Source organism: Malassezia restricta, chromosome II, assembly GCF_003290485.1.
Source record: "Malassezia restricta chromosome II, complete sequence".
Classification (NCBI taxonomy): Eukaryota; Fungi; Basidiomycota; class Malasseziomycetes; order Malasseziales; family Malasseziaceae; genus Malassezia; species Malassezia restricta.
This window is the reverse complement of record NC_040194.1, coordinates 705,485-731,496: the sequence shown is the minus strand read 5'-3', so window position 1 is coordinate 731,496 and position 26,012 is coordinate 705,485. Positions and strand designations below refer to the sequence as shown.

The following is a 26,012-nucleotide window of genomic DNA, read 5'->3' as shown; positions in this document are numbered from 1 at the left end:
CCTAGGGAAACAGGGGCTCAAACTGGGGCGCTGTGAGCCGAGGGCGATTATACGTACCATGCGGGTGGGTTCCGTGGTTTGCGTGGGAGGTACTTCTTCGTCGGGAGCTTCATAGACTGTCCAATTTTCTTCAAAATCGTGTGGAATGGGCGTGGTTGTCGGAGATGGTTCTGGCTTGGGTCGCACAGGCAGCACATCGTCATCTTGGCTTTCCTTGATGGCGACCTCTGCCGTGGGCTGTGGGCGACGAACGGGCTGCTTCAAAGGCGGAGCGGTGCGTTTCTTCGGAGGTGGGGGTGGTGCGGACGTGGGCTCGCCAGCCGTAGCCAAAATGAATTCGCCGCGGAAGGTGCCGCCTGTATCGAGTCGAAGGAAGAGGGGATCACCACCGTGAGCGAATTCAAGACGGACGTACGAACCAAGGACCTCTGCTGCTGATATAGCAGCACGAAACTCCCATAGTGAAAAGTAGATACTGGTATCACGCTGCACGATATATTCCTTCAATTGTTCCACACTGATGCGCACTTCAGTCTGGATGGAATGTCGCAAGTGGCCTTCCAGAGGTCCATAGACGCAGCTGCGTATCACACAGGTCGTCGGTGTGCAATGAAATGAGCACTCGCCAGCTTTGCCGGTGTTGAGTAGTTTCTCTGTCCAGTCTCGTGCCATAGATGGTTGCACACTCAGGGTATAGGGAGATGTCATATCAACGGCGGGAAATACACATGGACGGTCCTCATACGTGAGCTTATGCCGCTTTTGCACGCCATGATTACCATCCAACACGATCACGAGACGGTCTTCGGCCGTAGTCACAGTGCATGTATGCATTTTCGTTTGCGAGCGCAAAATGTCCAGCAAGGTCTTCACATGCACATAGCACTCAAACATCGAGTCTTGGGGCGGACGCAACACGTCAAAGAATGCGTCACTCAGCACAAATAAGCCATAGGCTGATCCAGCTGGGTTCACAGCAGACCAGTGCACCTGCGGCGCTGTAGGGGCATCTGAATCATCGTCCTGCTGAGGATCTTCACGGTACACGGTCATCCAACAATGATCATGCAGCCGATACAGGCATGACAAGATGTGTGTGAGCGCGCGGATGCCGTCCCCCGACACAACGAGCTCCATAGCAGTGCCCTTGAAATGTGGAGGGGAGTAGGGATCCTTCGCTTCCAACGCTCTCGTCCATCGTCCCCGCTTTCTCAGCCGATAGCGGCTCGATCCATAGCTACGCACATTCTATCTCGTCAAAGTGCGCGACTCACACTATACAATCTATGTGCGCAAGCATCGTCATCAGCTCAAGTGTAGTTGATGCAGCTCATTGGATGGCATGGAGACCTCCCTCGACCCCATGAGGATCGTGTGCATCCGCATATTCTTGTGCATCCTGGACGATCGTGCACGAGCGACGCGCGTCCAGGCGTGCCTGGTGGCTTACATACTCTCACGTGGCGAATATGTCTCCACATGATCGAGGGGCGGTCGGGCCAGGCCATGTTTCCTTGACGACATGTCACGCGCACAACACCGTGTGTTTGAGCATGTCCACACGGTACCTGATCGGGGGCACGTCGCACCAGCGCACGCGCATGGCAGGCCAGTGACATATGACAAAGTCTTGGAACGTGGTATAGAGATAGGGGCATGGACTATTCGTGTGATGCGTGGCAGTATTGCGAATGCGGCCGACATGGACGCATTGTCCGACAAACTGGGCATTTCGCCACCAGAAATGCCATTTTTACACAATGCACTCATACTAGAGCATAAAAGCAGTGGGTTTTCATACATATTTGATGCAGTACGTGCGCTACAATGTGTTCAAGGCGTACGATCTGATCAGCGCCGCGTCCCCATGGACTGCGTTCGTGCCATGTCGGATAGCAGTCGTGATCCAGCTGCTGCATGTACCATATTGCGGCGCGCATCAAGAAGTGGTGTCCAAGTATCCTATGCCAAGAAATGGGGCGAATCTCGACAGCGTGCCCTGTCGTCTTCTCCATCCGCCTCCTCATCACAGCCCCTCTCTATGACCAAGTCGTTTGACTGGACATACTCGACTACGTGGCCAGGCATGCCTGGAGAATCGAATACCGTGAATGTTCATGCATCGACCGTACCAACTACGACAGCATGGGACACCGCATTCCATTTTGGCACTGATCCTGTGCGAGACCGCATTCCTATCGAGCGATTGGGGCCATCGAGTGGTGAGCCGATTCTGTTTTACGACGACATTGTTCTGTTTGAAGACGAACTGGCTGATAATGGAACGAGCACGCTCAATGTCAAGGTGCGCGTTATGCCTAGTGGATGGCTCGTTCTTCAGCGCTTCTTCTTGCGGGTAGACAATGTGCTCTTCCGTGTATTCGACACGCGCATGTATGTCTCGTTCGATTCTCAAGATGCAGAGCGTGATGAAAAAACGTCGGAATTATTGCCTCGAGTCATCCGCGAGTGCCGCGGCATGGAAGCACCGTACGATGCCGTACTCAAACGCCTTCCTATTCATCGATCACAGGACTTGTCTCTCCTTACCAATGTGGCATGGGTCACCGAGATACTCGATCAGATGGCGGTCCAGAACAGGCGCATGGCCCCCATGGCTCCCGCACCTGCTCATGCACCACATGCACCAGGCGTGCCTGCCGCCACAATCGAGTCGCCAGACAAGGCAGTGCTCGAAAGCGATGCATGGGATGGCCACGGATACTGTGTGCAGGTAGCCGTTTTACGCCAGGCCTCGGATTCATAGCCTACGCTTCGACCTATATGCGTCTTCCTCCGATTCTGCTTTGCGCTTTTGTGTGCAAGGATGAAGCAGGGCCTCGGGAATCTCGGCACCCGTGACCTCAGCGTACTCGTCCATCACGGCCTCGAAGGCTTCTTGTAACTTTTCTGTTTTTTGTTCGTGCGGTAACATGTCTAGCACCTCGCGGTTTACTTGGTAAATGCGTGCCTTGACTTGAAGGCGATAACTTTCGAGTTGCTCGGCACTTGCGTTCTCTTCGAGTTGAAGTAAACCGAGCATGTCCAGCAGACGGGCCCATTGCCGCGGAGCGATTTTGTATTGCTTTCGAGCCGCTTGGCGCCATGCAGGGTCTATAGGCGCCTTACAATGCGCCAGAACATCAGACTGTTGGTGTAAGAAGGCCAAGTCACACGTGTCGCGCAGCTTGTCGAATGCCTCGGACGGATCTTCGACGGTGAGCTCGCACATGCGTGGATTTGACAGAATATGAGCATACACTGCTCCGTAGAGACGAGACCCATGTCGCTGGCCTTGATACGGCGGCAGAATGACAAACTGGCTCAAACGCGTGCGAGTCTTGTCAGGCCAGCACCAAAAGCGGTACAACGAAGTGTATCCAACAAAGTGCCATGCATCTCCGGTACGTTCAAAGAGAGTGAAAAACTCCCAGTAAGGTTCGTCATCTTGCAGGTACGACGCTCCTTCAATGAAGAACAGCGTGAATATCTGGGCTCGTTTGTGCCACGCGCGGAATCCAGGTGTATCCCAGGTGGCATGAAAGATCCCAAATTCACGTTCGCGGCCTTTGCCGCCCTGTCGATAGGACGCGACCTGTGTGCCGTGCGGTTGGAATGTGTCATGTTCTGTACGTGTGACCTCTTCCCACGCATCCGGTGCGACCAAATCATCCACAGGCAGGAATTCGCGTAGCTGTGCATCCACGTCGTCGATCTTGGCGCTAGTTGTCGTATGTTTCGCGGCGTACTCGACGACGAGACACGGTCTCAGACTGCCAGACGTAAACGACAGTCGGATATGCAGGCGCTGATAGCCGTAAATGACCTCAGCTTCTCCAAAGATAGGATACGTAAAGTCGGGATGAAACACCGTATCACAAGGCGGTGGCGCTCCCGCTAGGCACAGGCACGTCGCCTCGTTGGCCGAGCATGTCCATTTGGACGACATGGTCGAAATAGCTCCACGTCAAGACGCGTCGCGCGTGACACTCCGGCGTGTTGGGATTTAAGTGCGCAAGAGAAGGCCACACACGTTGTCGCCCGGCCCTGCATGGACGAGGCGCCTTCTCGAGAGGCATGCATAGCTCATGCTGTTGCTTCGTTGCAGCGTAGCGATCTCATGAGCGAGATACCCACGACAGACACTTTCCAGGCGCTCATGACGCGGTATGCTCCTGGCTACAGACGCTCACGAAGCGATACCTTTCCCTTGACGGATCCCACCTTGACGGCGTCACAGCTCGTATCGCAGGCTGCACAAGCAGACCACTGGCGACGGATCGTATCCATGACAAAAGAATACATTCTCACCTCTGTTCGCCATTCCGAAGCGCCCCCCGCAAGTGATGTGGATACGCTTTTGGCTTGGTGGCACCTGCGCCTCGTCTCTCTATGGAAGCTCCACTTCTTTTCCCACCTGCAAGAGGAAATGCATGCGCTATGGCAGGTCTTGGAATCTGTGCAAGTTTACGAGGGAAATGATCTTCGTGTCCTGGTCGACACGCCCCATGTGTCTTTTCCAATGCATGTGCTCCGGGCGCAGGTGCTGCTACAAAATGACCGACGCCGCGGTGTCCAGCTTCTTTGGAAACACATGCAGCGCGCGAAAGAGGCATCGGCTGATTCCTTGTGGCGAGCTCGATACGTCCGTGTTGCATTGCTGTTAAGTTCTTTGCTTGTGGAAATGGATGCATTGCCTGCTGCCACATCGTTGGTGGATGAGCTTGCTTCTGGGCTGGGCTCGACTGACGCGGCACTCGCGCTTGTTCTGTGTCGGCTGTACTTGCAAATGAGTGACATGGCGTCCGCATCTCGGATGCTGAGTTGTGCGAAGAGTGCGGCGGACCCTGCAGACGCTGCGCTGCATACTGCCATTCTGAATCACGAAGCGATGACCCGGTTTATACACGAGCCCCATGCAGACCACGAAAAACTCGTGGTTAACAAAGAAGTTGTGGACCAGGCTCTGACCAATACCATGGCATTAGACGCTTTCTTCCATGGACACATCCTCGAGAGCATACAAATCTTAGAGCGGCTCATGCACGAGCATCCAACCACATTTACTACCACTCGTGCTCTTGCCCCCAATCTGCTAACGCTGCACTCCATGGGTGCAAATCATCCTCAAGAAGAGAAGCAGCGCGTCGTACGGTTCCTGGTGCAGTCGGCCGGCGACGATCCCTGGTTTGTCGACCAGCGAGCCGGATAATGTAAGTGTGTACGTTATAGAGACCCCACACCGTGCGCGGCGCGTGGCGTGTGGCCACGATGCTGTCGTTGACCTCGCTTGCGTGGTCGCTGGTTTTTTTGACGCTAGTAATTTGTATGATATTATGCTGACATCTGTTCTATACTGGCAGCGGCATCGTCTATGGGGTCTCTTGCCCGAATGCGCAAGAGCGCGCCTGCTATCGTGGCGGCGCCAATACGTCCCCTTGGAAGTGTTTGATTGGCACTCGGCTACACGTGCGGGCTTGTCTAGTACCCTCTTTGATATAGAGGCCAACATACGTGACGGAGATGCGCGTGCAGGACTGGACGAGGCAGGTATGCAGCAGCTGCATCACATCATGCAGCAACAGGGCATCGTACGTTTCACGCACTTATGCCGCAGTCCTTTGATGAGGCGCGCCTCCAGCGACACCGCCAGCTACTACAGCAAAACCGCATTGACCCCCAAACAGGCATACCATTGGATGCTAAGGCTGTCACACGTTTGTAGATCATGCTATGGCGAGAACATCATTAGCCGAGGCGGAGACCCAAGACAAGACCGGCTATGAACGTGGCACGTTCTTGGAAGTCGGTCGTCAGGAAATCGATAGTGCGCCTCCAAATGCGCATGAGAGGCAGCTGCTGGAACTTGTTTTGGTTTGCATCCACGGGGCCAGCCAGGCGGTCCACCGACGAAGAATACGTGTTCTTGAAGCTGTTCCAGTCGATATGAATCAGGCGCTTCGTGGCAAGGTATTGCAGCAAAATATATGCACCACCAAGAATAAACGCGATGATCTTCAGACCCTTCTTAATAAAGATACCAGCACACAGACCGCAGATCGTGCCAAAGGAGAGCTGGTACACGTTCACCATGCTCTTTGGGTTTCCATCAATCGGTGGCTCAACCACAGGAGCTGGCTCACAGTGCGTCGATTTGTCATTCCAGCCAAGCAACCCGCCCATGAAGAGCGAGCCACCGGCCAAGAGGCCAGCGGCGCCCACAAAGCTCGAGCGCGAAGCCACGCGTGGCACGGTAGCTGCTAGCGCCATGGGACGGTACGTGCGCACGATGGGACGCACACACATACGCATCGTGGGAGGCGCCCGCACTGCACCCGATACAAGCGGCGATGAAATGGGCAGACGACGGAACAGGCTCATAGACATGATGGTCGAAAGCAACAACGGCACAACGTGGAGGCGGCCCGTGTGGCTGGGCCCCCACTTGAGCGGGGGAAATGACACGTGGGGACGTCCATGGATCCCACTCCACCTATGCGACCCCAACGAGATGTGTCGGAGCCAGAGGCGCCGGCCAAGCGGCCCAGAGTGTCGGTCGCAGCATGGGTCACCTCATCCACACAGAGTGCAGATACAAGAGAGCTCCCCGCACCAACTACTTGCTCTGAAGCCTACATTCGCGATCGAGACTCTGTGTTTATTGGCTATGTATACCCACTCGTCACAGCATCACCGACGTATCGGAGCGCTTTGCTGGAAAATTTAAGCCACGTTGTACACCCCCTCATTCCGAATGACCAATTTCCACCGCAGTTCCAAGACATTGCGCCTAAAAAGCGGAAGAGTACGCATGATATGTACGCATTTCGCGTGATGCAGCTCAAACCTGGACGGAATGGATTGGGCGGACCGAGCGATTTCGGCACCGCTGAGGGACATGACGACGACGGAGAGACATGGGGCTCTGAAAAAATAATGCGCGTCATACGCGAAATGGGCGCAAGCGACGTTCTTGTGATTGTGAGCCGTTGGTACGGTGGTCAAATGCTGGGGCCCGTGCGATTCCAACACATTACCCATGTGGCACGCGCTGCGCTCCAAAAGCATTTCGATCTTGAGGCTTTGCAAGAGTGCCGCCAGCAGCTGCAAAGCATGGATGCCAAGATTCAGGCTCTGCGACAAGCACCCGTGCAGTCCCATGCATACGAAGACTTAACTATGGATCGGGCCAGGCGCCTCCTCCTCGCGCGAAAAAAGACGCTAGACGCACTTCAACGTCCTAAATCATAATTCATACATTTCTACATCTTACCACAAATTCAGTAATTCATGCGTATCTTGATCCTGGTGTGTCACGTCCACCTTGAGTGCCTGCGATGCATTCGGCATACTTCCAGCATTCATGGGCCATATAGGCATCATGGTCCGCGGGGACATGCCATCTTGAGGCAGAATCGATGGAAGTCGGAACATACCACCCAGATTCAGTGTTGGTACAGGCATACCAACGCCTGCGCTCGAAGGAGCCGATGGATCAGTAAACATCGGTATCGTTGGAAGTTCAGACGGAAGACCCGTTAGAGCTTCATGCAACACGTTCGATCCCTGATCCATGCTCTGCGAATCCGGCCACATAAACATACCCGGCGTGTGAACCGACATATCCAGAGGCAAATCTCCTGACGGCCAAGGGCCTGCAGGAAAACCCTGCAATTTAGGATTCTGGTCATTGGCTGGAGACGCACTGGTATCAGATGACTTGTTCTTTTCGTCGTTCGATGTTCCATTGTCATAGTGGGTGCGCCTACGCTTCGTATCAACGCTTTCATTGGGCTGCGCATCAGGCTCATTCCATGTCGAGTCCCCTTGTGAACGACGAGTATCCTCATGGAGAAAGGCGCGAATGGTTGCAATGTCCTTTTGAGACTCCACCTCTCGTCCCAAATATTGCTGCTTTTGACGCCATGCAATAAACTCCTCCATAAATCCGCGCAGCGTGTCTGCATTTTTTCCTGGGGGTGTCAGCAGCAATAGAATACCCGCTACCACCGTGGTATTGAACCAGCGGAAGGCTAGCAAAGTGGTACGGTTATTGTCAGGCATATCTTTGAGCAAATTGTGCCTCATTGCCAAACTCAGCTTGACGGCATCCATGCATGAATCATAGGATAGCATGTACCGCTGTTTTGGGTTGTTTCTTCCTAACATACGCAACAAGTAAGGGCAATGAAGAGATAGGTAAAAGAAGGCAATATCAAACCACAAATAACAGCGCTGCAATTTAAGAAAGGGAAAGTGCTCATCACATTCAGGGCTCAGACTCAGCGAACCATGCATCGGGTTCACCTGAAAGTAAAATGGGAGATTCGACACAAATGCTTTAAACTCCATGTGCAATTTGAGCACCTTGGAGTAAGTAAATGTCTTTACCACACTGTGCAATTCTAAACAAAGCACGCTCAAAAACTTGGCAAACTGAACTCGTATCATGTTAATCGTTAAAAGATTCGGTGGATCCACTTTTTTAAACAAGTGCCGAATTGACTCGGGCACTTGCTCGATGGGCGTAGCAGGGTGAGGGGGTCGCGTGTCTGTCATAATATTCACAATAAGCGGGGGGCGACCATAGCCCAGAGAATGATTTTGGGCCGGCGGATATACAAGTGCCCAAATCATACGTCGCTGTTCGCAGGTTTCAGGGTCCAAATCAAACACCGTGCCATCACGATGGAGGCCCAATGAATGCGCAAGGCGCACCATTTCAACAACGGCGGCCCAAGAACGCCCTTGGTTGCCGGTGACAAAATAGTACCGAGATAGAATACCGTATGCAAGGATCACATAATGATCTTCTCGATTCAAATTTTGAGTTGCACCACACGCAATCTTGGCAACGTTGGTAAGCCGGCGTGGCGCATCACAATCCAGCTGGCTCGTGTCCAGCTCCAGCTTTGATATCAATTCTGGATAAGACACATTTAGAAACAAGACGGTTATACCCACGACGGCAACAACCAAACAGAATTTAGATAAGTTCGTTTCAGTGATTTGTCCATTGTGTTCATAGACACCATCCAGAGCCTGAGCCATAATATCCTCGGGCATAGGATGACGCAGTATATTTAACTTCTCGAAGTACATATTAATAAGTTTGTACACATCCTGCTTTCGACCTAGACAATGCGTGAAACTTTCCTGCATTACTGGTGAAAAAAACTCCATGTCCAACACTTCCTTGGCTTTGGTCGGGATAAACGAATGCGACAGGGATAATTGCTGATTTCCTGGAAGTGATCTGACAGCTGAGGAGATCGTCTCTGGTTCCAATGACGTTCTAAGTTCCTCTAGCCCCGTATCGCTGGTATCCGTGTCACTACCTTCACCATCGCTGACCGGACCCGGGAATGACTCATACGAAGCGGACATACCATGATCACTCTTTTTGGAATGTTGAGAGTCTGACTTGAGCTTCGTGTGTTTTATTTCTTCATACAAGCTGTCCATGCGCTTATTGAGGAAACTCAGCTTACCATCCAAAATTCTCTCAAAATTTTGGAACTGGGTTGAGAGATCGTTACTGGCTTCTTGTTGCTCAAATGTTTTACATTTCTCAGGAATACGTCTTGCAATACACTAGAGCGTTAGCTTTTGTGAATCATTTACATACATTATCGCACGGTATTTGCCTGTTACACTTTTGTTTGCGGCGATAGCACTCTGTGCAGGCAAAATGCACTCGGCTTCTGCGTCCGGTTCCACGAGCTTCCGTCGATAGTTTGGAATTCGTGATAGACTGCTCTTGTGTTAAAGATCCTTTGATCCCATTGTCATGTGCATCATTCATGGTAAAATGCACGTTACGAGTGGTGACAAGATAAGTGAAATTGTGGAAAAGATATTAGAAGGACAAGTGGTTTTCTTGATTAGACCACCGTTGACTCCACGAGAAAATTAAGCGATCTGATAGAAACTTTTTTCTTTTTATCGTTTCCACCTCGTTTCCGAGCCATGTCCAAGTAAGTGCACGAACCTCACGCTGACTAGCCTAGACATCATCCAGATGTTATATTATGCAGAAAACTACCTGGTATCTCTATCGGTAGGCTATGTGAGCACTGTGATGGAAAATGGTGCGTTGTGAGTTTAACGCTGACTGTTCTCAGTCCAATTTGCGACTCGTATGTGCGACCCGCCGAGTTGGTACGGATCTGCGATGAATGCAACTTCGGGTCTTATGGTGGCCGCTGCATTGTATGCGGTGCCCCTGGTGTTTCTGTACGTAGGGCATGCATTACTAACCAAAAACAGGATGCGTACTATTGTGCCGAATGCACCCGACTCGAAAAAGACAGAGACGGCTGCCCCAAGGCAATCAACTTGGGTCATACGCGAATGGACGCCTTATTTAACAGGAAAATGCAAAACATGTTTCAAAAAGGCTAATCTTTATATTGTATAGTAACACGGAAGGCAATTGTACTACACTTGCCATTTGTCTCTTAATATACCTATTTACATCATTAGGACCATCCAATAAAAGCACATGCCCGATTGAAAAGAGTGTCCTCGAGCTTGTCGGTTCTCTTCTGCATTTTCTGATCGCGTTGTTCAGAATCCGATAAACTGTGAGAAGAGGCACACCCCCTCTGTCTGTTCGACATCATCGAGCCAGGAATAATGGAAGAGTTGACACCAGAAGGCAAGTCATATGCCGAGTTGGGCGCTAGCGAGAGCGCCGGATCATCCTCACTAGAGGGCGTTACGCGACCATTTTCGGTCTCCATATACGTATGAGTATCAGACTCGTATACAGACACATCGTTGTGACACGTGGAAGACGACGACTGTATGCTAGATGTTGTTTTTGAAGGAGAAAGCTCTTTTTGCGCCATCTTAAACACCCGTAAAATAGCAGCACTTTCTTCTTCAAATGCCCGCTTGAATTCAGACGGGGTGAAGATGTACTCAAGATCATCAAAGCGTGTAAAAGGCTGAGCCGTTTTGGCTGAATACGACGCTTCACGATAACGCCGGAGCCAAGGATGCGAGAGTGCTTCACCCGCGGTGATTCGCTTTTGCGGGTCCCATTGCAACATACGGGACAAAAGATCTAGCGCTTGCTCAGGCGCGTCAGGGTATATATGTGACCATGGTATACCAGGGCTGTCTCCCATAGCCTCCAAATGCTCTTTCGCGCGCTCCGAGCCAACACTCGCCCTGATGGATTCGGGTGGATTCCCAAGCACTTTGTGAATGCGAGCGAGTTGGTCCACATAATCAGAGCCAGGGAACACAGGGGTACGTCCAAGTAACTCGGCCAAAATACACCCCACACTCCACATGTCCATGGCCGGTCCATAGCCGCCATGGCAACATAGCATAATTTCAGGAGCTCGGTACCAACGGGTGGAAACATAATCAGTAAGAGGAGCACCAGGATAGTGGACAGGGTTGGACATTTCTGGAAGGGATCCTTCTTGCTTTTCATCGTCCGACATGACTGTCGCAAAGCGCAGGAAAGTATTATGGTCAGAAGGGTCAGTACGAAGTGACACCTCTTTAGCCGGAGTAATATCGATAGAATTGACATAGAAAGATTCACGCATACCCGAATCGAAGTTCTTGAACGCTGCGTCCCACGTACGAGGATCGCCCAATGAAGCTAACTTCTCGAGATATTCTGCATTATCAGAGTCAAAGGCTCGCGACATTCCAAAGTCACAAACACAAAGAGTGCAGTTTGCATTGACAAGGAGATTGCTCGGCTTCAAATCTCGATGAACAATATGGGCAGTGTGCATATAATGCACTGCTCGTAGAAGCTGGACAAGAAAATACTTGATATGCGAATGCGTCAACTCCTGTGTTGAGCGGATGATTTGGAACATATCGGCGTCACAAGCTAAGAGGACCAAGTACACCTCGTTAAACTCAATGAACGAGACATCAAACTCAATCACTTCCACAATATTAGGGCAGTCTAACAAATGACGCAAACATACCACCTCGCGAAGAACTCTGCGCGTGAGCACATCTTTTCCAAAGAAGCGAGTCATTTTTTTGATAGCCACATGACGGTCCGTCTCACTGTCGTAAGCCAATGCGACACAACCGTAAGAGCCAATGCCCAGTTCGCGTACTAATGTGTAGCGTTTCTTTACTCGAAATGGCATTTGAAAGCATGTAAAAGTATGGTAACCACGTTTCAGTAGGTTCTGTGGCGAAAGAGGGTGATTTTTGGGAGAGTACCTCGTCCAGCCTGCCGAAGTGCCACTTATTGAGCCCGTCTGGTCAATCATCCTGGAGGCATTACGAGAGCGCGTTCGAGTTCGCGAGCGCGTAGGCCGCCGACGCGCAATAAATCTCTCTTCATTCTTGTCCTGGTGAGCTGATGCGCCATTGGCCCTTACGGGTATACCAAAGAAACCAGTCAGACTGGAAGCTCCCAGCAGCATTGTGGGTTAGATTGAGAGGAAGGGCTTAGCAAGGCTTCAAATGGTGCGGACGAAGCTCAATCGGGCAACGGGATGAGAAAGAGACGAAGAAGCTAATCATCACCCCGACCAGTGTAAATTAAGATGTCGCGCGCGTGCACCGAAAAAAATGCGCCACATAATGCGGTCGATCGTGGCCTGGGAGCGATCTTGTCTTACCAAGCACGTTGGCGTTGCTGCAGCAAAAGGGCACCAAGATTATTCATCGCCCCTGACAATGACAAGTAAAGACATCTGATTCGCTCTGACATAAGCCATCATATGCGCCTCACGGTGCAGCCCAGACCGGTAGCACCCCAGAATCGGGGATGCTCCGCGCATCGAGTAGAATAACATCTGCGCGCACGGCTGTCATCGTAGCGGATCTGTACATGATCATAGAAAAGATTTGAGGAGTCATATCGAGATTTCAGCGTGTGTATGGGGCACGCAGTTTCGCAGATCCTATGCATGCTGTTCAGGCACAATGGGGACTGGGCTCAGACATATGTAGTTCCCTTCCATAAGGCGTGACATTCGTTGTGGTACCACGATACATAGAGTTATCGTGATCATATGCCTTCGTTTCCTCTACCATTTCATTATCGGATCAGGCAGTGAAATGCGTCGAATGGTTTCCACACTGCCCGACGACACGGCCTGCACGACATTCCCTAGTCACGTGAACAACACGTTCGCCGGCCTCACGCAGAGTGATACATTGTTGTGACGTGCCGCTACGTTGACACAAATGGTGCGTGTGAAAGACTCAACTAACTGTGTAGGACCGCATCAAAGAGAAACTGAATTTGCTGCGCGCTGAGGCTGATGCCGCTATTGAGCGTGCTGAAGTGGCGGAGGCACGCAACAAGGAGCTCGAGCAAGACAATCTCTCCAAGGAGCAAGAAATCTCGAGTTTACAACACAAGCTTTCGGTTGTTGAAAACGATCTTGAAGCGGCTGAGACGAAGCTTTCTGAAGCCAAGGTAGGCAAGGAAGAGGGCGAAAGCCACAAGTCGAATGTGGACATCCTGCAGCGCCGCATTGATATGCTAGAAGAGCAGCTTGACACGACGGACAAGAGTCTGAAAGAAACTACCGAACAGCTCCGCCTCACCGATGTGCGTGCTGAGCAGCTTGAGCGCCAGATCCAGGGTGCTGAGCAGGAGCGCGATCAGTGGGAGCAAAAGTACGAGGAAGCCAACGAGAAGTACCAGGTCTCGAAGCGTGAACTCGACGAAGTGGTGCAGCAAATGGAAAGCTTATAAGTTTGTTTGTATCATGAGCATTTTAGCTGCTTTTGCCTATCACGAATCACTTATGCCTGGATTGATACGATGCACATCTGTACGGTGATTATTTTGTTATCTATCCAGCTTGTCCTTGGGCTACCAGCTCTCGCGCTATCTGCCGTACGCGGCGCCTGATAGAGTTAGTAGCACAGGATAGTTACATACTCGTATGCTGCTCGGTCTTGTTTGAAGAGATGGAAAGCGTCTGCCTGAGCGGGATCACCGGGGTTTGGATCATTGAGTAGGTCTTGAATACCCAGAAGGATCTGTTTGATAGTAATAGCCGGCTTCCAGCTCTTTTCTTCATCCAAGATAGATAGGCATACTGTACCGGATGGAAACACGTTGGGATGGAACAAAGGAGGGGTAAACTTGCCTAGAAATGTTAGCATCACACATTACTTACACTTGGGTGGCTTGGACGGGTACTCCTCGGGGAAATACATCTTCAATTTGTACACACCACCTTCCCACGGTGTCTTTGCGTCAGTTTTTCGTACGTACGTTGGCTTTTCCGGGGATACCAACTTCCCACACAAGCAAATTCAGCGACCCATCTGCTTCCTTTTCAGGACGTGCATAGAATCCCTGCGCGTTGGCGTAATCGCATACGTACAAATGGGTGGTCTCTACGCCACTGCTTTCTTTCTTCTTGCAGTCTGTGGTGAGCTTTGTGGAACATACCTGGTACGACAAATGCCTGACATGACCGTAGCGTCGTTGTGGATCCCAAGCTTCGCAACGAGGCTCTCAGGTCCTCCACTGTGTCACGTGCCTACACCATGACCCTCCGCCTAATCTCATACATGATCGCGTGTCCGCTCGGCCGTGCATGAAGCATGTATTGAGAGACATGGGACTCTATATCGCCAGCATTTTCCGGAAAGAGCGCGTGGCCTCGGGCTGCCGTTGACGTGCTAGGCTGGGACGAAGCATAGGGGGTGAGCCGTATGTGTGGAGGGCCGAGCGGCGGGGGCAATTCTATTCCCTACCCCCGGGCATGACGTGGTGGGATGTCTTGCGCGCGCTCACATCCGCTGTGGCACTTGTGTGGTATGTGGTGCTATGGGGAGTTTGTATCCTAGGATATACTGTATCCAAGAAGCTCTTTGAGCATTCTTGGCCGCGTTCGCCCTTGTCGTCTGCCAATGCTGAGAGTGTGCCAGGTGTGTCAATATTGCGACCCTTGGCGGGGCTTGACTGCAACCTGTTCACCAACTTGTGCTCCACATTTGAGCAGCGCTATCCCTATGATAGCTATGAGGTGATCCTTAGCGTGCGGAGTGCAGATGATCAAGCACTAGGTGTGGCGCGTCGTGTTCAAGAGCGGTACCCGCACGTGTCGAGCACGATTCTTGTGGGTGATGTCGAGGCTGGTGTGAATCCCAAAATCAACAATCTCGTGCGCTCATATGCGGCTGCGAAGTACGACATTATATGGGTCGTCGATAGCCAAGTGTGGCTGAGCTCCGATGCTATGGGCCGCGCGGTCGATGCCTTGACGATGCCTCCCACGAGGCCTTCACCCCATTGGTTACATCGTGTGCCTCATGGTCATCGAGTTGGTCTCGTGCATCATGTGCCGCTGGGCGTGTTGCCGGCTGATACGCTAGCTTCACATGTGGAACGCGTGTTTCTTAGTACAACGCATGCCAAGATGTACCTGGCCATCAACGCAGTAGCGGTGGACAGCTGCGTAATGGGCAAGAGCAACATGTACCGCAAGAGTGACTTGGAGCGTGTCCCTGATACCTTTTTCCACTATGCGCAGGACGCTCAGTCGAGTATTGGAAGTCGCGCGTTCGACGACCATGATGTAACTCATGCCGAAAGTGGCGCTCTGGCTCATGCTCGTGCTCTCGCGCGGTTTGGCATTTATCTTGCTGAAGACAATATGCTGGCGTTGAGCTTGTGGCGTCCACCAGTGCAATTAGCCCATCGTGTCTCACCGGGCGACGTGGCACAAGTCGCTGTAGGCGATATCAATACGCTCGCCGAGTATGCCAAGCGACGCATGCGCTGGATTCGCGTGCGTCGGCATATGGTCCCGATGGCTACGTACCTTGAGCCTTTTACCGAGAGTATCTTGGCCGGTGTTTGCGGATGGTATGCTGTGCGTGTGCTTTTGCTGAACGCTATCATCCATTCACCGCTACAGGCATGGCTGGCCTGTGCCTTGTTTTTTGCGCTGCATTGGGCGGCATGGTACTATGTCGACATGAGCGTACTTCTGGCGCTTCGTCATGGGGAGCCGCTCCCAGAGGCCGAGCAGCGTTACGTATTTGTCGCGTGGTGCGTCCGAGAACTGCTGGCCTTTCCTATCTGGGCATGGGCTATGCTTGGCCACACCGTGACTTGGCGTGGCCGCCGCTACCGCATTCTCCGCGATGCACGCGCAGCCGCTGCAGAAACGGACGCCGCTGACGCATCTCTGCTATCCGACTAAGCTAATGCCGCGTCTACCTCGGCACGCCAGCGCCGCTGTGTGTCGATGCATTCCAGGAATATGCGGTATTTGACATCGAATAGCCTGCGTAGCTTGACATCGGTCGTGGGCTGAATTGAGTGGCCTGGCTTCGTCGAGGCAGCCATCATGTGCCATAGGCGTTCTGCCTGCGCCTCGGCACACGCCACGGCATCTGTCTGAGAGCTCAGTACGGGCTGTGCCGTTCTTGGCGCTCGTGTCTGCTCCTGTGTAACGTGCGCAGCGAGCTGCCCGAGGATGGCTGAGCCGACCGTCACGCTCGCCGATGCCTCCGTAGGCACCTGAATGCGCAGACCACACACGTCGGCTAGCAAGTGAGCATAAATCAAATTGCGTGCCTGGCCGCCACCTGATAGGTACATGGCCTCGATGCGATGACCACTGTGGTTCATCTCGTCCACAATGTGGCGCGTTTGGAGCGCAATGGCTTCCAGCGTCAACACATACTTTCGAGCAAGATCAGCGCGAGAGCGATCAAGGTCTAGGCCGCTTAGCATACCACGCAGCGTCGAGTCGGCCAAGGGCGAGCGATTGCCGTGAAAGTCAGGGTACATGTGCATGTGGCGTACCAGCAGCGCATAGCTCGAAGGCGACGTGCGTTGCATGCCAGCTGCTTCCATCTGGGCATCGAGTGCCTCCTCCAGCAGCGTAAACACCGACAGATTCCGTGATGTGGCCTCGGCCAGGGCAGTGGCGTAGGCCGGATGCGTTTGGAGCACAGTGTCGATGAGCTGGCCCGTGCTGCTTTGACCACCTTCGTTCATCCAGCGATGTGGGAACACAGCATGTTGGTATGGGCCCCAAACGCCTGGTACGTGCACGCCCGCTTCGCTTTGAATACAATAGCAGGTGCTGGTGCCGGCGATCGCCACCAGGCGAGTCTGTGCATCGCGCAGGGATGTAAAACGTGCTTCTTGTTCCAGAGACGGGGCCGCCGCCGTGCCGACCCAGCCAGCATACGCATCAATGACCGCGGAAGCGACGGGCGTGTGCGGCAGTAGACCAAGTTCAGAGGCTGCGCGCTCGGATAAACCTGCACCAACAGGCATACCGGCGGTCAACACAAGTCCACCGCGTCCAGGAATTCCGCCCAGGGCCTCGTACCCTGGACCCAAGCTGTCGAGGCCGATTCGCGCCAGAAAGTCAGGCTGCCAGCCGATGTCGCTGCCTGCGGTGCCAGGTGGGATGTAGCCACACTTGCAAACCAGACTACAATTTGAACGCGCTCGTGAATCAGTGGCACGGAACGTGAGGTAGTCGGGCAGGTCGAAGAACTCCGTGTCTTGGAACGTACGAGCGGGCCAATGTCGTTGCAGCCACAGAATCTTGGGCATTTCCATTTCGAGTGACATGGTGCCACCCACATAGTCGAGCACTTTGTGGTGCACAGCATTGATTAGCCGCGCCTCGTCTTCGGCGCGGTGATCCGCCCATAATATCACATTGCGCTCTGAATTTTGGGGTAGATGCTGTGGCGTAATGCAGTGTGGCTGTCCCGTTACGTTTTGCACGGCGACGAGGCTGCATGTAGCATCAAAGCCAATGCCATGTACCTCTTCAGGCCGAACTCGACTCTGTTCGACCAAGGTGCGCACACACTCAGCCAAGGCGTGCCAGATCTGTGCCGAAGACTGTTCGTAGAGACGACTATCCTCTTCATATGTCCATGTCTGTATCGGACGTGAAGCCTGTGCAAAAATCTCGCCCGCATGCGATACCAACGCGGCGCGAACCGAGCCGGTTCCCACGTCGATACCCACAAAATACATACTACGTTGCTTCGTCGGGCACGGACCTCTTTTCGAGGCACCTTAGATAAGCATCGGCCCGCTTAGTCGGGGCATGGGACGTGGTGGGCCGGAAAAAATTGTAGTCGTACGACCATGTCCACGGAAGGAAAGACGATTACTTGCAAGGCCGCCATTGCGTGGGAAGCGAACAAGCCTTTGAGCGTAGAAGATGTGCACGTTGCACCGCCTCGTGAAGGTGAAGTGCGTGTGCGCGTGACCTTTACGGGCCTGTGCCATACGGATGTATACACCCTGTCTGGTGGCGACCCCGAGGGTGCCTTTCCCTCCATCCTGGGCCATGAAGGCGCGGGTGTGGTCGAGTCCACCGGTGAGGGCGTGACGGACGTGCGCCCTGGCGACAATGTGATCCTGCTCTACACGGCCGAATGCCGCAAGTGCAAGTTTTGCACGTCGGGTAAGACGAATCTGTGCCAGGCTGTGCGTGCGACACAGGGCCAGGGTGTGATGCCAGATGGCACGAAGCGGTTTACATCGGCACGCACGGGACAGGAGCTCTTCCATTTCATGGGCACATCGACATTCAGTCAGTACACGGTCGTGTCGCAGTACTCGCTCGTGGCTGTGGACCCCAAGGCTCCGATGGACCGAACGTGCCTGCTGGGCTGTGGCGTCACGACTGGGTACGGTGCGGCCGTCTATACGGCCAAGATTGAACCTCAATCAACGGTCGCGATCTGGGGTATGGGCTGCGTCGGTCTTGCCGTAGCGTATGGTGCGAAGGAGCGCGGTGCCAAGCGCATCATTGCCATTGACATGAATCCGGCCAAGGAAGCGTGGGCCAAAGCGTTTGGCGCGACTGAGTTTATCAACCCGAAGGACGTGCCACGTGTCGAAGGCGGTGATGCGATGGTGCAGCATCTCGTTGCGATCACCGACGGCGGTCTCGACTACACGTTTGACTGCACGGGCAACATACATGTGATGCGCACGGCCTTGGAGGCGTGCCACAAGGGATGGGGTGTATCGACGATCATTGGTGTGGCCAAGTCCGGCGAGGAAATCTCGACGCGGCCTTTCCAGCTTGTGACGGGCCGCAAGTGGCAAGGCTCGGCGTTTGGTGGTGTCAAGGGCCGGACGCAGTTGCCTGGTATTGTGAACCGCTACCTGCAGGGTGACTTCAAGGTCGATGAATACGTGACGCACCGCGAGCCGCTCAGCCGTATCAACGAGGGCCTGGAACACATGCACGAAGGCCAATGCATTCGTTGTGTCATAGACCTTGCGTAGAAGGGTATCATCTATAGCGGCCTCGTCATATCTACTTCGTGTAGGCCGGCGGCAAGTCGGTAAAAGAAGATGCGGCTCGCGACGCTGTCGGGCGCTGCATAGGTTCGTAGTAAGAGTGATCAGATAATCCAGCGTGCAAATCGTCAGACGACTGCAGCTCACCGGGCTTGCGCCCCGGCGTTGCCTCACTAATCATGAGATCCGTGGGGTCAGGTGGGGGCAGCATGGCCTGCTCGGCAGCGGATAAATCGGCTAGGCTCATCCCACATACACACATATTGTGCGACTCGCCGCGGTCTTGATTCGCCATGACAATCTGCTCCCACGTCGACCCCGTGAGATGCTTGAGCTGCGGCACATTCGGCGCGCTATTGCTGCTAGGGCTGTAGGCTGGCAGCGTCACGGCGTCCAGCGCACAGCAGCAAGAGGGGATAATCACGCCTTGCCGCAGCGTAAATACTTTGATCTTCCGTCGTCCTTCTGGTGTGAGGGCATCTGGCACCGATGGATTCGACCTGCTGTGCACCACTTCTACCACGAGCGTGTGATGGAAACGCAGCGGCGAGCGCGTGCCGGACATCGTACTGGGACGAATCGCATTGTCGTCGGGGATACGTGCCACACCCTGCACAGTCCACGCCGAATCGTCGCCCGCATAACGGATATAGCCTGGCATATGATCGATATCGTCCAAATTGGATTTTTCATGGGCCACAATGCCCTTTTCAAACAGACGCCGCTTCTGGACAGGTGACACCTGCCGACCCCTGCGACGCGTTGTGACTTCGATCGTCGTATGCAGAGATACGCGCGCCATATACACGATCAAGTCAGGCGGCGGCGAGGGACTGTGGATATCAATGTTGAACAGACCACCGACCGATATATTGTTGGACGTACACGCCACAGACAACAAACCCATCGTTGGATGTACATCGTTGAAAAGGACCGTCAGCGGCGTCACACCGCCATCCGGCGCAGGGTTGACCATAGGAAAAAAGTCGCGCCATTCTTCCACGTTGCTTCGCGCACGGCCAGCACCCAGAGCCGTAACCTTGACCATGTATCGCACCTTGCCAAAGGGGCTTCGGTCATACGGCGGCGAGTCTGCAGGAACAATGAACGCAAATTCAAACATATGCACACCCTTACTCAACTCCATGCCATCCTCGTCGCCGCCCTGTGAGATGACCTCCAGATGCTTCGACTTGGATCGACCCCGCTTTTCTTCGTTGTGCGCCAGAGGCTCTCGCCGTGAGACAGCTCGTCCACGACGCTCAAACTCGTCATCGTGCACATTTTGCGCTTCCAACTGCTCTGTCACATGCTGTAGATCCTCGTCCGTCATGGCACCGCCACCGAAGCCATATTGAGGTGTGGATGTACCAGAATGCTCATATGGCGTTCGCGACAGGGAATGATTACTGCAACGCGGATCTTCATGGTGCGTGGTGGGCATGCCATGCGGTATACGCAGCAGAGCAGGCGTTTGTGAGCCAGACCGCGAAGCGCGGTTCTTCGAGACACCGCGCACCATATTCCGGAAAATATCATGACTGTCACCGTGCCGACCCCCACCACCTGGCACAATCGATGGACTGCGTGGCCGGGGAACACTCGATGAGCTTGATCGAGGCGCATTTAATTTGGAGAGTCGTGGTGGAACACAAATTTCCAGGATTCGATCCATAAATGTCGACGTTTCCCACGAAGAAGGACTCTGATTCTGCGCCGTGTCCAGATGGGCAAGGGACATAGTAGCGCGCAGATGCACACGCAGACCATCGATGTGTCGAGACGACGGTGCATAAAGATGAATGATACCTCGTACAAGCTCGTCATTCGAAAGCGGAGGCAGCTCATGCGTTCGGTGCTCAGCATCCAATTCAGCACGCTGTGGCGGTCTCAGAAAAATCACATTTTGGATCAGGTTTACCTGGAGCTCGCACGGCTGAAATATAGTAGATAGCATGTCATGCATAGCGAACTAAGGTGAAGATGACCCACTGAATGGGTCCTGTGTGGCGTATATACTGGTCAAGAACGAGTCGCAGAAAAATGGTGGCGGTCTCAGCCCTAGATAGGCCAAGCCGGGGACGGTGCGACGATTTCCTCTTATTTATTTATGATTGGCCCAAGATAGGCTCCACGCACGGCCCATAACAGCCTCAGGGCCTGCCAGGCAGAAGAACTGGACCTTCTGCATCGCTTGAGCCTTCTCATGCCAGACTCTGTCCGACAGGATGTGCTCAGACTCTTGGACAAACGCAAAGATATTGAAACTGAACTAAGACATCAGCGTGACATTTTGGAGGCTAACCATGTCACCATGTCGACAAATGTGCTCGACGCAGAAGGATTTCCACGTTCGGACCTCGATATACCCACGATTCGCGCTGCCAAAAGTCAAATACGCTGTCTACTGCATGATAGAGAGCTGATCAACGCAAAGCTAGAGGCCTTACTTCCTAGCGCACTACGTCATGGAGTTACTTTGGACACTAGCTCATCCTCTTTACCTAAAACTGACCATCATATCCCCCCGCCGCATCAACTTGCTATTCGAAGCGTCCAAAGAAACAGTCCTGCTGCCACAGCAGGTCTGGAGGCAGGTGATTTGTTGGTAAGCTGGGACGATCTGCGTCCTCTCTCCGCCATGCACTTATCGCAGCTGCCATCGCGTGTCAAAGAGGGTGTGCCAATCATCCTTGAAGTCAATCGAACACTCACGAACGGGGTAACTATGAGCTTAAAGCTCACTCTGATCCCATCATCCCAGTGGGATGGCCGTGGCCTTCTCGGCTGCCATATTGTGCCTGTAGGAACATAGCCGTCTTGGCCAAGCCAGGGTGGAGAATCGAATCAGCTCCATCTTGGCCAGTTGCCATGTCAACCTTCCCATTGACATGGCGAGAGTCGTTTGGTTTTAAGGCTTTAAACGTGATCGCCTATGTTCTCTTTGCCTCAAGCAACACATACGCGGCCATCACAGGCAAGCATATCGCAGGGGATGTCGACACATACATCACGCCTGCCGCATGGTTCTATGGCATATGGCATATTCTCAATGTACTTTTATTGGGCCTCATAGTCTATCAGTTCTGGCCTGGCACTGCACAATTGACGCAATACTCTTTGGGATGGCGATTTCCGACTGCATTAGTTCTTCACGCGCTATGCACTCTATTGTATACACAAAAGAATTCAACGCCCATCTATTGCGTTGCGTTCATCACATTCTGCATGGTGACAACTCTGGTAAATCAGCTCTACGGCATTCTGCGCACCAATGCTGAACCTTTGAATTGGGCCGATGTATTTTTTGTATTTTTGCCCATTTCTCTATACCATGGAGCCACCATCCTATTGTTCTTTGTCTCTGTGTTTGCCATTTCGGGCTTTCACTCTACCGAGCACGAGGCAGGAATGGTCACCAAGGTTCTTGTATTTCTAATCTTGTTTTTCCTCGACAGTACAGTGACGGGCTATGTGTTTTACGGCAACGGCGACATTGGCGGTGCTAGTGTTATTTCGATTGGCTTACTTGCGATCGCCCAACATCAGCAGACCTCAAGATTTATTCACTGGTCGGCTTTGTGCGTATTTTTATCTATGCTAACTATATTACAGAGTGTTTTTTGTGATTTCATTTATCGCAGTGATTCGGGTTATTATAGCCATGATCCAAGACCGGCAAAACATACTTCGTCTTGGTACGAACGAAGAAAATGCTCCGCTAGTCCCATAATTACTTTTTGCGCTCATTCGACCATTTATAGTATTTAGGTTTGGATCTTTCATGCAGGTCGTCGTCATCGTCGTCATCATTCTCATCGAGCGCTAGTCCGTTGGCCGTGACACGCGCACCCTTTTTACTCACGGCATCCTTCATTTCGTCCAGTTTTTTCTTTGACACGGCATGGGATCCTCGGGTACGCATCAACGCACGCACAGTGTCTAGTTTTTGGGCCGCTTCACTCAGCGCATTCAAACGATGTTGGCGTGATGCTAGTTCGCGAATTTTTATACCTAGCTGTATTTCACCCATCTTGTCGGACTGTGTCAATGAGCTCTTCTCTGACTTGGATTTGCTTTTAGATGCATATGCCTGTAGCTCTTCGGTATTATCGACCCACTTGGTCTTTGTACCTGCACCCTGAACTCGCTCTTGACGCTTTGACGCCATTGCCTTTTCGTCCAAGAGATTAGCACGCTTTAAGGTATCCGCCAAGTCTCTCTTTTTTTCTAAAAAAGCAAGACGCATACCAGGAACACGAGGAGCAATATCCTCGACCAAAGCCTTGTACTTTTTCCGTTCGGATATGAGTTGTTTACGCAGGTAACCAGCGTCTTGCGTCTTCAAGAGAGCCACAATATCATTGTCCATTGCTTCATTTCCACGCGAGCTCATATGTACACCGTGCTGTGTCTTTTTCCCGATCATTCCCGTGTAAAACTCATCTTGATTTCGATCAGCCGCTTTCTGTCGCAGTCGTTGTAGCTTGTCACGATTGATATGATGGGCACGCGCACGCTGAACATAATCTTTATGCTTTTCTAGCAGACCCAGGTGCTTCCTATGCTGTGGTTGACTGCGCTCCTTGTGATTTCGCCGCTGAACATAGTTTCGAAGCGCCATGATTCCGTGTTTGTGAAAAGTGTGGTCATGGCCGCTTCCCAACTTTTTCTGTGTGCGCACGTGACGTAAAGGCGCACGAACCTTCCCCTACCACCTAGAGTACACGCGTATCAATGAAGTCAGAGCTACAGTCAAAAAAACAGACTAGTTTTTATTGAGCTCCTTTCCGTTCAATGAAACTCACTCTCATTTATAGCTATACGATGTCCATGCTTTCAGGAACAATCACACCACATAGCGCGTAAATTACGAGAACACAAATTGAGGTCACACCCCTTCTCCACACGGTTGTCCGACCGCGTGCATATCGGCGCAGTGTAAGTGGAAGGTGATATGCCGCTGGAAGAACAGGGAGAATCGTCTCCCCTTGCCCGGCATCCAACACGAAATCTACCTGACTATGGTGCAACGGATGGTCGGTTGCATACATCGGATGACCAGGAGAATGTGTCGTTCTTGCATATTATGATACCATGCTTGGCCATGTGGTCTGTGACATTCATTGGGAGTGTCGACACTACCATCGTGGCGATGCTCTTAGGAAATATTTCGTCTTCATTTTTGGCGGCGGAGCGCGCTTCATGGATCGGGTCCACATTCTTATTATCCGTGTGTTGCACGGCACCGCTGTACGGACGACTCAGTGATCTCTTCGGACGAAAGCGCAGTCTTTTGTTGGCCGTATCCATTTTTACGTTGGGTACCCTGTGGTGCGCTACAGCGCGTACTATGGACGAGTTTCTCGTGGCTCGTGCATTGGCCGGTCTTGGAGGCGGTGGCTTGAATACCCTCACGAGTGTGATCATGTCGGGTCTTGTGCCCCTCAAGTCTCGAGGCATTTTTCAGGGCTTGGCCAATATTGTATATGGACTGGGCGTTGGAACGGGTGCGCCTCTTGGAGGTGTGCTGAATGACACCATCGGTTGGCGCGGTGCATTCTACATTCAAATTCCCGTTTTGCTGCTTGCCTTGATGGCATTGACATTCTGTCTTGAGCATGATGAAGCTGTGCATTTTGGCCCTGGCGATTCTGTATGGAAACGAATCAAGGATGTGGACATGCTAGGTCTTCTTTTGTTTTCCTTCGTTCCGTTAACAATGTTGTGTGCCTTGGATATGATCAGTGTCCGCAACCTTCCACTTACGAACCCTTATGTACTGACACTGCTGGGTGTTAGCTCTGTGGCTCTGGCCTTGTTTCTCTTTGTAGAGCGTCGTGTTGCTCGATTCCCCCTTCTTTCGCTCGACATCCTGTCTTTGCGCACGGCGCGATCGACATTGGTGGGCAATTTCTTTCTGAGTGTGGCTCTTTTCAGCTACAATTACTACCTGCCTCTCTTTTTCCAAACGGTGGCTCGCATGACAGCCTCTGACGTCGGTGTGCGCATGATGCCGTCGAGCTTCGCTATTGGTGTGGGCAGCCTCGTATCTGGCTTTTATATGCGCTATCACGGAAGATACTGCCGCTATCTTGTTGCTTGTTCTGTCGTTGTCTTTATGTCATGCTTGCCTTCTGTTTTGTACCTGGTTGATCCCCCTACGGTGACCCCCTTCGTTTTGAATGTGTTTTGGTCGTTTGCGCAGGCAGGCTATCTGACATGTGCGTTGGTGGCTCTCATTCATGTGGTGGACAAAAGATCTCTTGGCGTAGCCACAGGTATGAGCTACTTATTCCGCACAACGGGCCAAGTGACTGGCGTCGCCTTCTCTGGCTGCATTTTGCAACTGACACTGGCGCGAGAGCTTTCTGGACGTATTCTCGGACCGGGCTCTGCCGAGCTGATCGAGCAAATTCGCCACGACTCCACGATTCTTCCCTCTCTCCCAGAAGATTTGCGCTATGAAGCCTTATGGTCTTACACCTACGCGTTGCACAATGTGTTCATTTTCGTCAACATATGCTATTTCATTACTATGATCACAACCATGTTTGTCGAAGACAAACACTTGGATGAAGTGTTTCCAAGCCAAGAGCGAGATGATGAATAGAGGAAGCGAACATTGAAATGAATACATCGTCTACTGCTAGACAACAGATGGGTCTGGTTTGAGCAAACACTTCTACTTTAGGACGGCATCGGGCCATACATAAGAAAGGAGAGAACAGGGGAAGATGAGAGCATA

At 52.5% G+C, this 26,012-nt stretch overlaps 20 protein-coding genes across 20 annotated transcripts; 11 read left to right on the top strand and 9 right to left on the bottom strand.

Moving 5' to 3' along the window:
• Position 1: 1 nt before the first annotated feature.
• Positions 2 to 1,137, bottom strand: MRET_1292 (cell cycle checkpoint control protein RAD9A; the record flags this gene model as incomplete). The annotated part of the gene is made up of 2 exons (XM_027627919.1): positions 2 to 22; positions 58 to 1,137. 2 exons carry the CDS (start codon positions 1,135 to 1,137, stop codon positions 2 to 4), a joined length of 1,101 nt encoding a protein of 366 aa, XP_027483611.1.
• Positions 1,138 to 1,522: 385 nt separating this feature from the next.
• MRET_1291 (type 2A phosphatase activator TIP41) lies at positions 1,523 to 2,767 on the top strand (the record flags this gene model as incomplete). The annotated part of the gene is made up of 1 exon (XM_027627918.1): positions 1,523 to 2,767. The coding sequence occupies one exon, from the start codon at positions 1,523 to 1,525 to the stop codon at positions 2,765 to 2,767; it is 1,245 nt and encodes a 414-aa protein (XP_027483612.1).
• Positions 2,762 to 3,949, bottom strand: MRET_1290 (histone acetyltransferase 1; the record flags this gene model as incomplete). The annotated part of the gene is made up of 1 exon (XM_027627917.1): positions 2,762 to 3,949. The coding sequence occupies one exon, from the start codon at positions 3,947 to 3,949 to the stop codon at positions 2,762 to 2,764; it is 1,188 nt and encodes a 395-aa protein (XP_027483613.1).
• A 102-nt stretch (positions 3,950 to 4,051) lies between these two features.
• Positions 4,052 to 5,212, top strand: MRET_1289 (trafficking protein particle complex subunit 12; the record flags this gene model as incomplete). The annotated part of the gene is made up of 1 exon (XM_027627916.1): positions 4,052 to 5,212. The coding sequence occupies one exon, from the start codon at positions 4,052 to 4,054 to the stop codon at positions 5,210 to 5,212; it is 1,161 nt and encodes a 386-aa protein (XP_027483672.1).
• Positions 5,213 to 5,271: 59 nt separating this feature from the next.
• MRET_1288 (fungal protein of unknown function (DUF2015)) lies at positions 5,272 to 5,725 on the top strand (the record flags this gene model as incomplete). Its single annotated transcript, XM_027627915.1, has 3 exons — positions 5,272 to 5,326; positions 5,350 to 5,591; positions 5,618 to 5,725. The coding sequence occupies 3 exons, from the start codon at positions 5,272 to 5,274 to the stop codon at positions 5,723 to 5,725; spliced, it is 405 nt and encodes a 134-aa protein (XP_027483671.1).
• Positions 5,726 to 5,748: 23 nt separating this feature from the next.
• On the bottom strand, positions 5,749 to 6,387 carry MRET_1287 (FUN14 family protein; the record flags this gene model as incomplete). The annotated part of the gene is made up of 1 exon (XM_027627914.1): positions 5,749 to 6,387. One exon carries the CDS (start codon positions 6,385 to 6,387, stop codon positions 5,749 to 5,751), a length of 639 nt encoding a protein of 212 aa, XP_027483670.1.
• Positions 6,388 to 6,495: 108 nt separating this feature from the next.
• MRET_1286 (negative regulator of eIF2 kinase Gcn2p) lies at positions 6,496 to 7,251 on the top strand (the record flags this gene model as incomplete). The annotated part of the gene is made up of 1 exon (XM_027627913.1): positions 6,496 to 7,251. The coding sequence occupies one exon, from the start codon at positions 6,496 to 6,498 to the stop codon at positions 7,249 to 7,251; it is 756 nt and encodes a 251-aa protein (XP_027483669.1).
• An 18-nt stretch (positions 7,252 to 7,269) lies between these two features.
• MRET_1285 (uncharacterized protein) lies at positions 7,270 to 9,805 on the bottom strand (the record flags this gene model as incomplete). The annotated part of the gene is made up of 2 exons (XM_027627912.1): positions 7,270 to 9,594; positions 9,629 to 9,805. The coding sequence occupies 2 exons, from the start codon at positions 9,803 to 9,805 to the stop codon at positions 7,270 to 7,272; spliced, it is 2,502 nt and encodes an 833-aa protein (XP_027483668.1).
• A 164-nt stretch (positions 9,806 to 9,969) lies between these two features.
• On the top strand, positions 9,970 to 10,404 carry MRET_1284 (PHD finger domain protein; the record flags this gene model as incomplete). Its single annotated transcript, XM_027627911.1, has 4 exons — positions 9,970 to 9,977; positions 10,011 to 10,091; positions 10,125 to 10,236; positions 10,270 to 10,404. The coding sequence occupies 4 exons, from the start codon at positions 9,970 to 9,972 to the stop codon at positions 10,402 to 10,404; spliced, it is 336 nt and encodes a 111-aa protein (XP_027483667.1).
• A 77-nt stretch (positions 10,405 to 10,481) lies between these two features.
• Positions 10,482 to 12,416, bottom strand: MRET_1283 (serine/threonine-protein kinase; the record flags this gene model as incomplete). Its single annotated transcript, XM_027627910.1, has 1 exon — positions 10,482 to 12,416. One exon carries the CDS (start codon positions 12,414 to 12,416, stop codon positions 10,482 to 10,484), a length of 1,935 nt encoding a protein of 644 aa, XP_027483666.1.
• A 769-nt stretch (positions 12,417 to 13,185) lies between these two features.
• Positions 13,186 to 13,702, top strand: MRET_1282 (tropomyosin; the record flags this gene model as incomplete). The annotated part of the gene is made up of 2 exons (XM_027627909.1): positions 13,186 to 13,188; positions 13,220 to 13,702. 2 exons carry the CDS (start codon positions 13,186 to 13,188, stop codon positions 13,700 to 13,702), a joined length of 486 nt encoding a protein of 161 aa, XP_027483665.1.
• Positions 13,703 to 13,802: 100 nt separating this feature from the next.
• On the bottom strand, positions 13,803 to 14,433 carry MRET_1281 (ubiquitin-conjugating enzyme E2 I; the record flags this gene model as incomplete). Its single annotated transcript, XM_027627908.1, has 6 exons — positions 13,803 to 13,857; positions 13,892 to 14,102; positions 14,133 to 14,205; positions 14,231 to 14,314; positions 14,343 to 14,385; positions 14,411 to 14,433. 6 exons carry the CDS (start codon positions 14,431 to 14,433, stop codon positions 13,803 to 13,805), a joined length of 489 nt encoding a protein of 162 aa, XP_027483664.1.
• A 293-nt stretch (positions 14,434 to 14,726) lies between these two features.
• On the top strand, positions 14,727 to 16,172 carry MRET_1280 (ceramide glucosyltransferase; the record flags this gene model as incomplete). Its single annotated transcript, XM_027627907.1, has 1 exon — positions 14,727 to 16,172. One exon carries the CDS (start codon positions 14,727 to 14,729, stop codon positions 16,170 to 16,172), a length of 1,446 nt encoding a protein of 481 aa, XP_027483663.1.
• On the bottom strand, positions 16,169 to 17,980 carry MRET_1279 (carbohydrate kinase; the record flags this gene model as incomplete). Its single annotated transcript, XM_027627906.1, has 1 exon — positions 16,169 to 17,980. The coding sequence occupies one exon, from the start codon at positions 17,978 to 17,980 to the stop codon at positions 16,169 to 16,171; it is 1,812 nt and encodes a 603-aa protein (XP_027483374.1).
• A 114-nt stretch (positions 17,981 to 18,094) lies between these two features.
• Positions 18,095 to 19,249, top strand: MRET_1278 (S-(hydroxymethyl)glutathione dehydrogenase/alcohol dehydrogenase; the record flags this gene model as incomplete). The annotated part of the gene is made up of 1 exon (XM_027627905.1): positions 18,095 to 19,249. One exon carries the CDS (start codon positions 18,095 to 18,097, stop codon positions 19,247 to 19,249), a length of 1,155 nt encoding a protein of 384 aa, XP_027483375.1.
• A 31-nt stretch (positions 19,250 to 19,280) lies between these two features.
• On the bottom strand, positions 19,281 to 21,230 carry MRET_1277 (uncharacterized protein; the record flags this gene model as incomplete). The annotated part of the gene is made up of 1 exon (XM_027627904.1): positions 19,281 to 21,230. The coding sequence occupies one exon, from the start codon at positions 21,228 to 21,230 to the stop codon at positions 19,281 to 19,283; it is 1,950 nt and encodes a 649-aa protein (XP_027483378.1).
• A 240-nt stretch (positions 21,231 to 21,470) lies between these two features.
• MRET_1276 (26S proteasome non-ATPase regulatory subunit 9) lies at positions 21,471 to 22,079 on the top strand (the record flags this gene model as incomplete). Its single annotated transcript, XM_027627903.1, has 1 exon — positions 21,471 to 22,079. One exon carries the CDS (start codon positions 21,471 to 21,473, stop codon positions 22,077 to 22,079), a length of 609 nt encoding a protein of 202 aa, XP_027483379.1.
• A 56-nt stretch (positions 22,080 to 22,135) lies between these two features.
• MRET_1275 (uncharacterized protein) lies at positions 22,136 to 22,997 on the top strand (the record flags this gene model as incomplete). The annotated part of the gene is made up of 2 exons (XM_027627902.1): positions 22,136 to 22,845; positions 22,880 to 22,997. The coding sequence occupies 2 exons, from the start codon at positions 22,136 to 22,138 to the stop codon at positions 22,995 to 22,997; spliced, it is 828 nt and encodes a 275-aa protein (XP_027483376.1).
• Positions 22,998 to 23,888, bottom strand: MRET_1274 (U3 small nucleolar RNA-associated protein 11; the record flags this gene model as incomplete). Its single annotated transcript, XM_027627901.1, has 1 exon — positions 22,998 to 23,888. The coding sequence occupies one exon, from the start codon at positions 23,886 to 23,888 to the stop codon at positions 22,998 to 23,000; it is 891 nt and encodes a 296-aa protein (XP_027483377.1).
• A 333-nt stretch (positions 23,889 to 24,221) lies between these two features.
• MRET_1273 (transporter) lies at positions 24,222 to 25,877 on the top strand (the record flags this gene model as incomplete). Its single annotated transcript, XM_027627900.1, has 1 exon — positions 24,222 to 25,877. One exon carries the CDS (start codon positions 24,222 to 24,224, stop codon positions 25,875 to 25,877), a length of 1,656 nt encoding a protein of 551 aa, XP_027483382.1.
• Between the last annotated feature and the right edge of the window lie 135 nt (positions 25,878 to 26,012).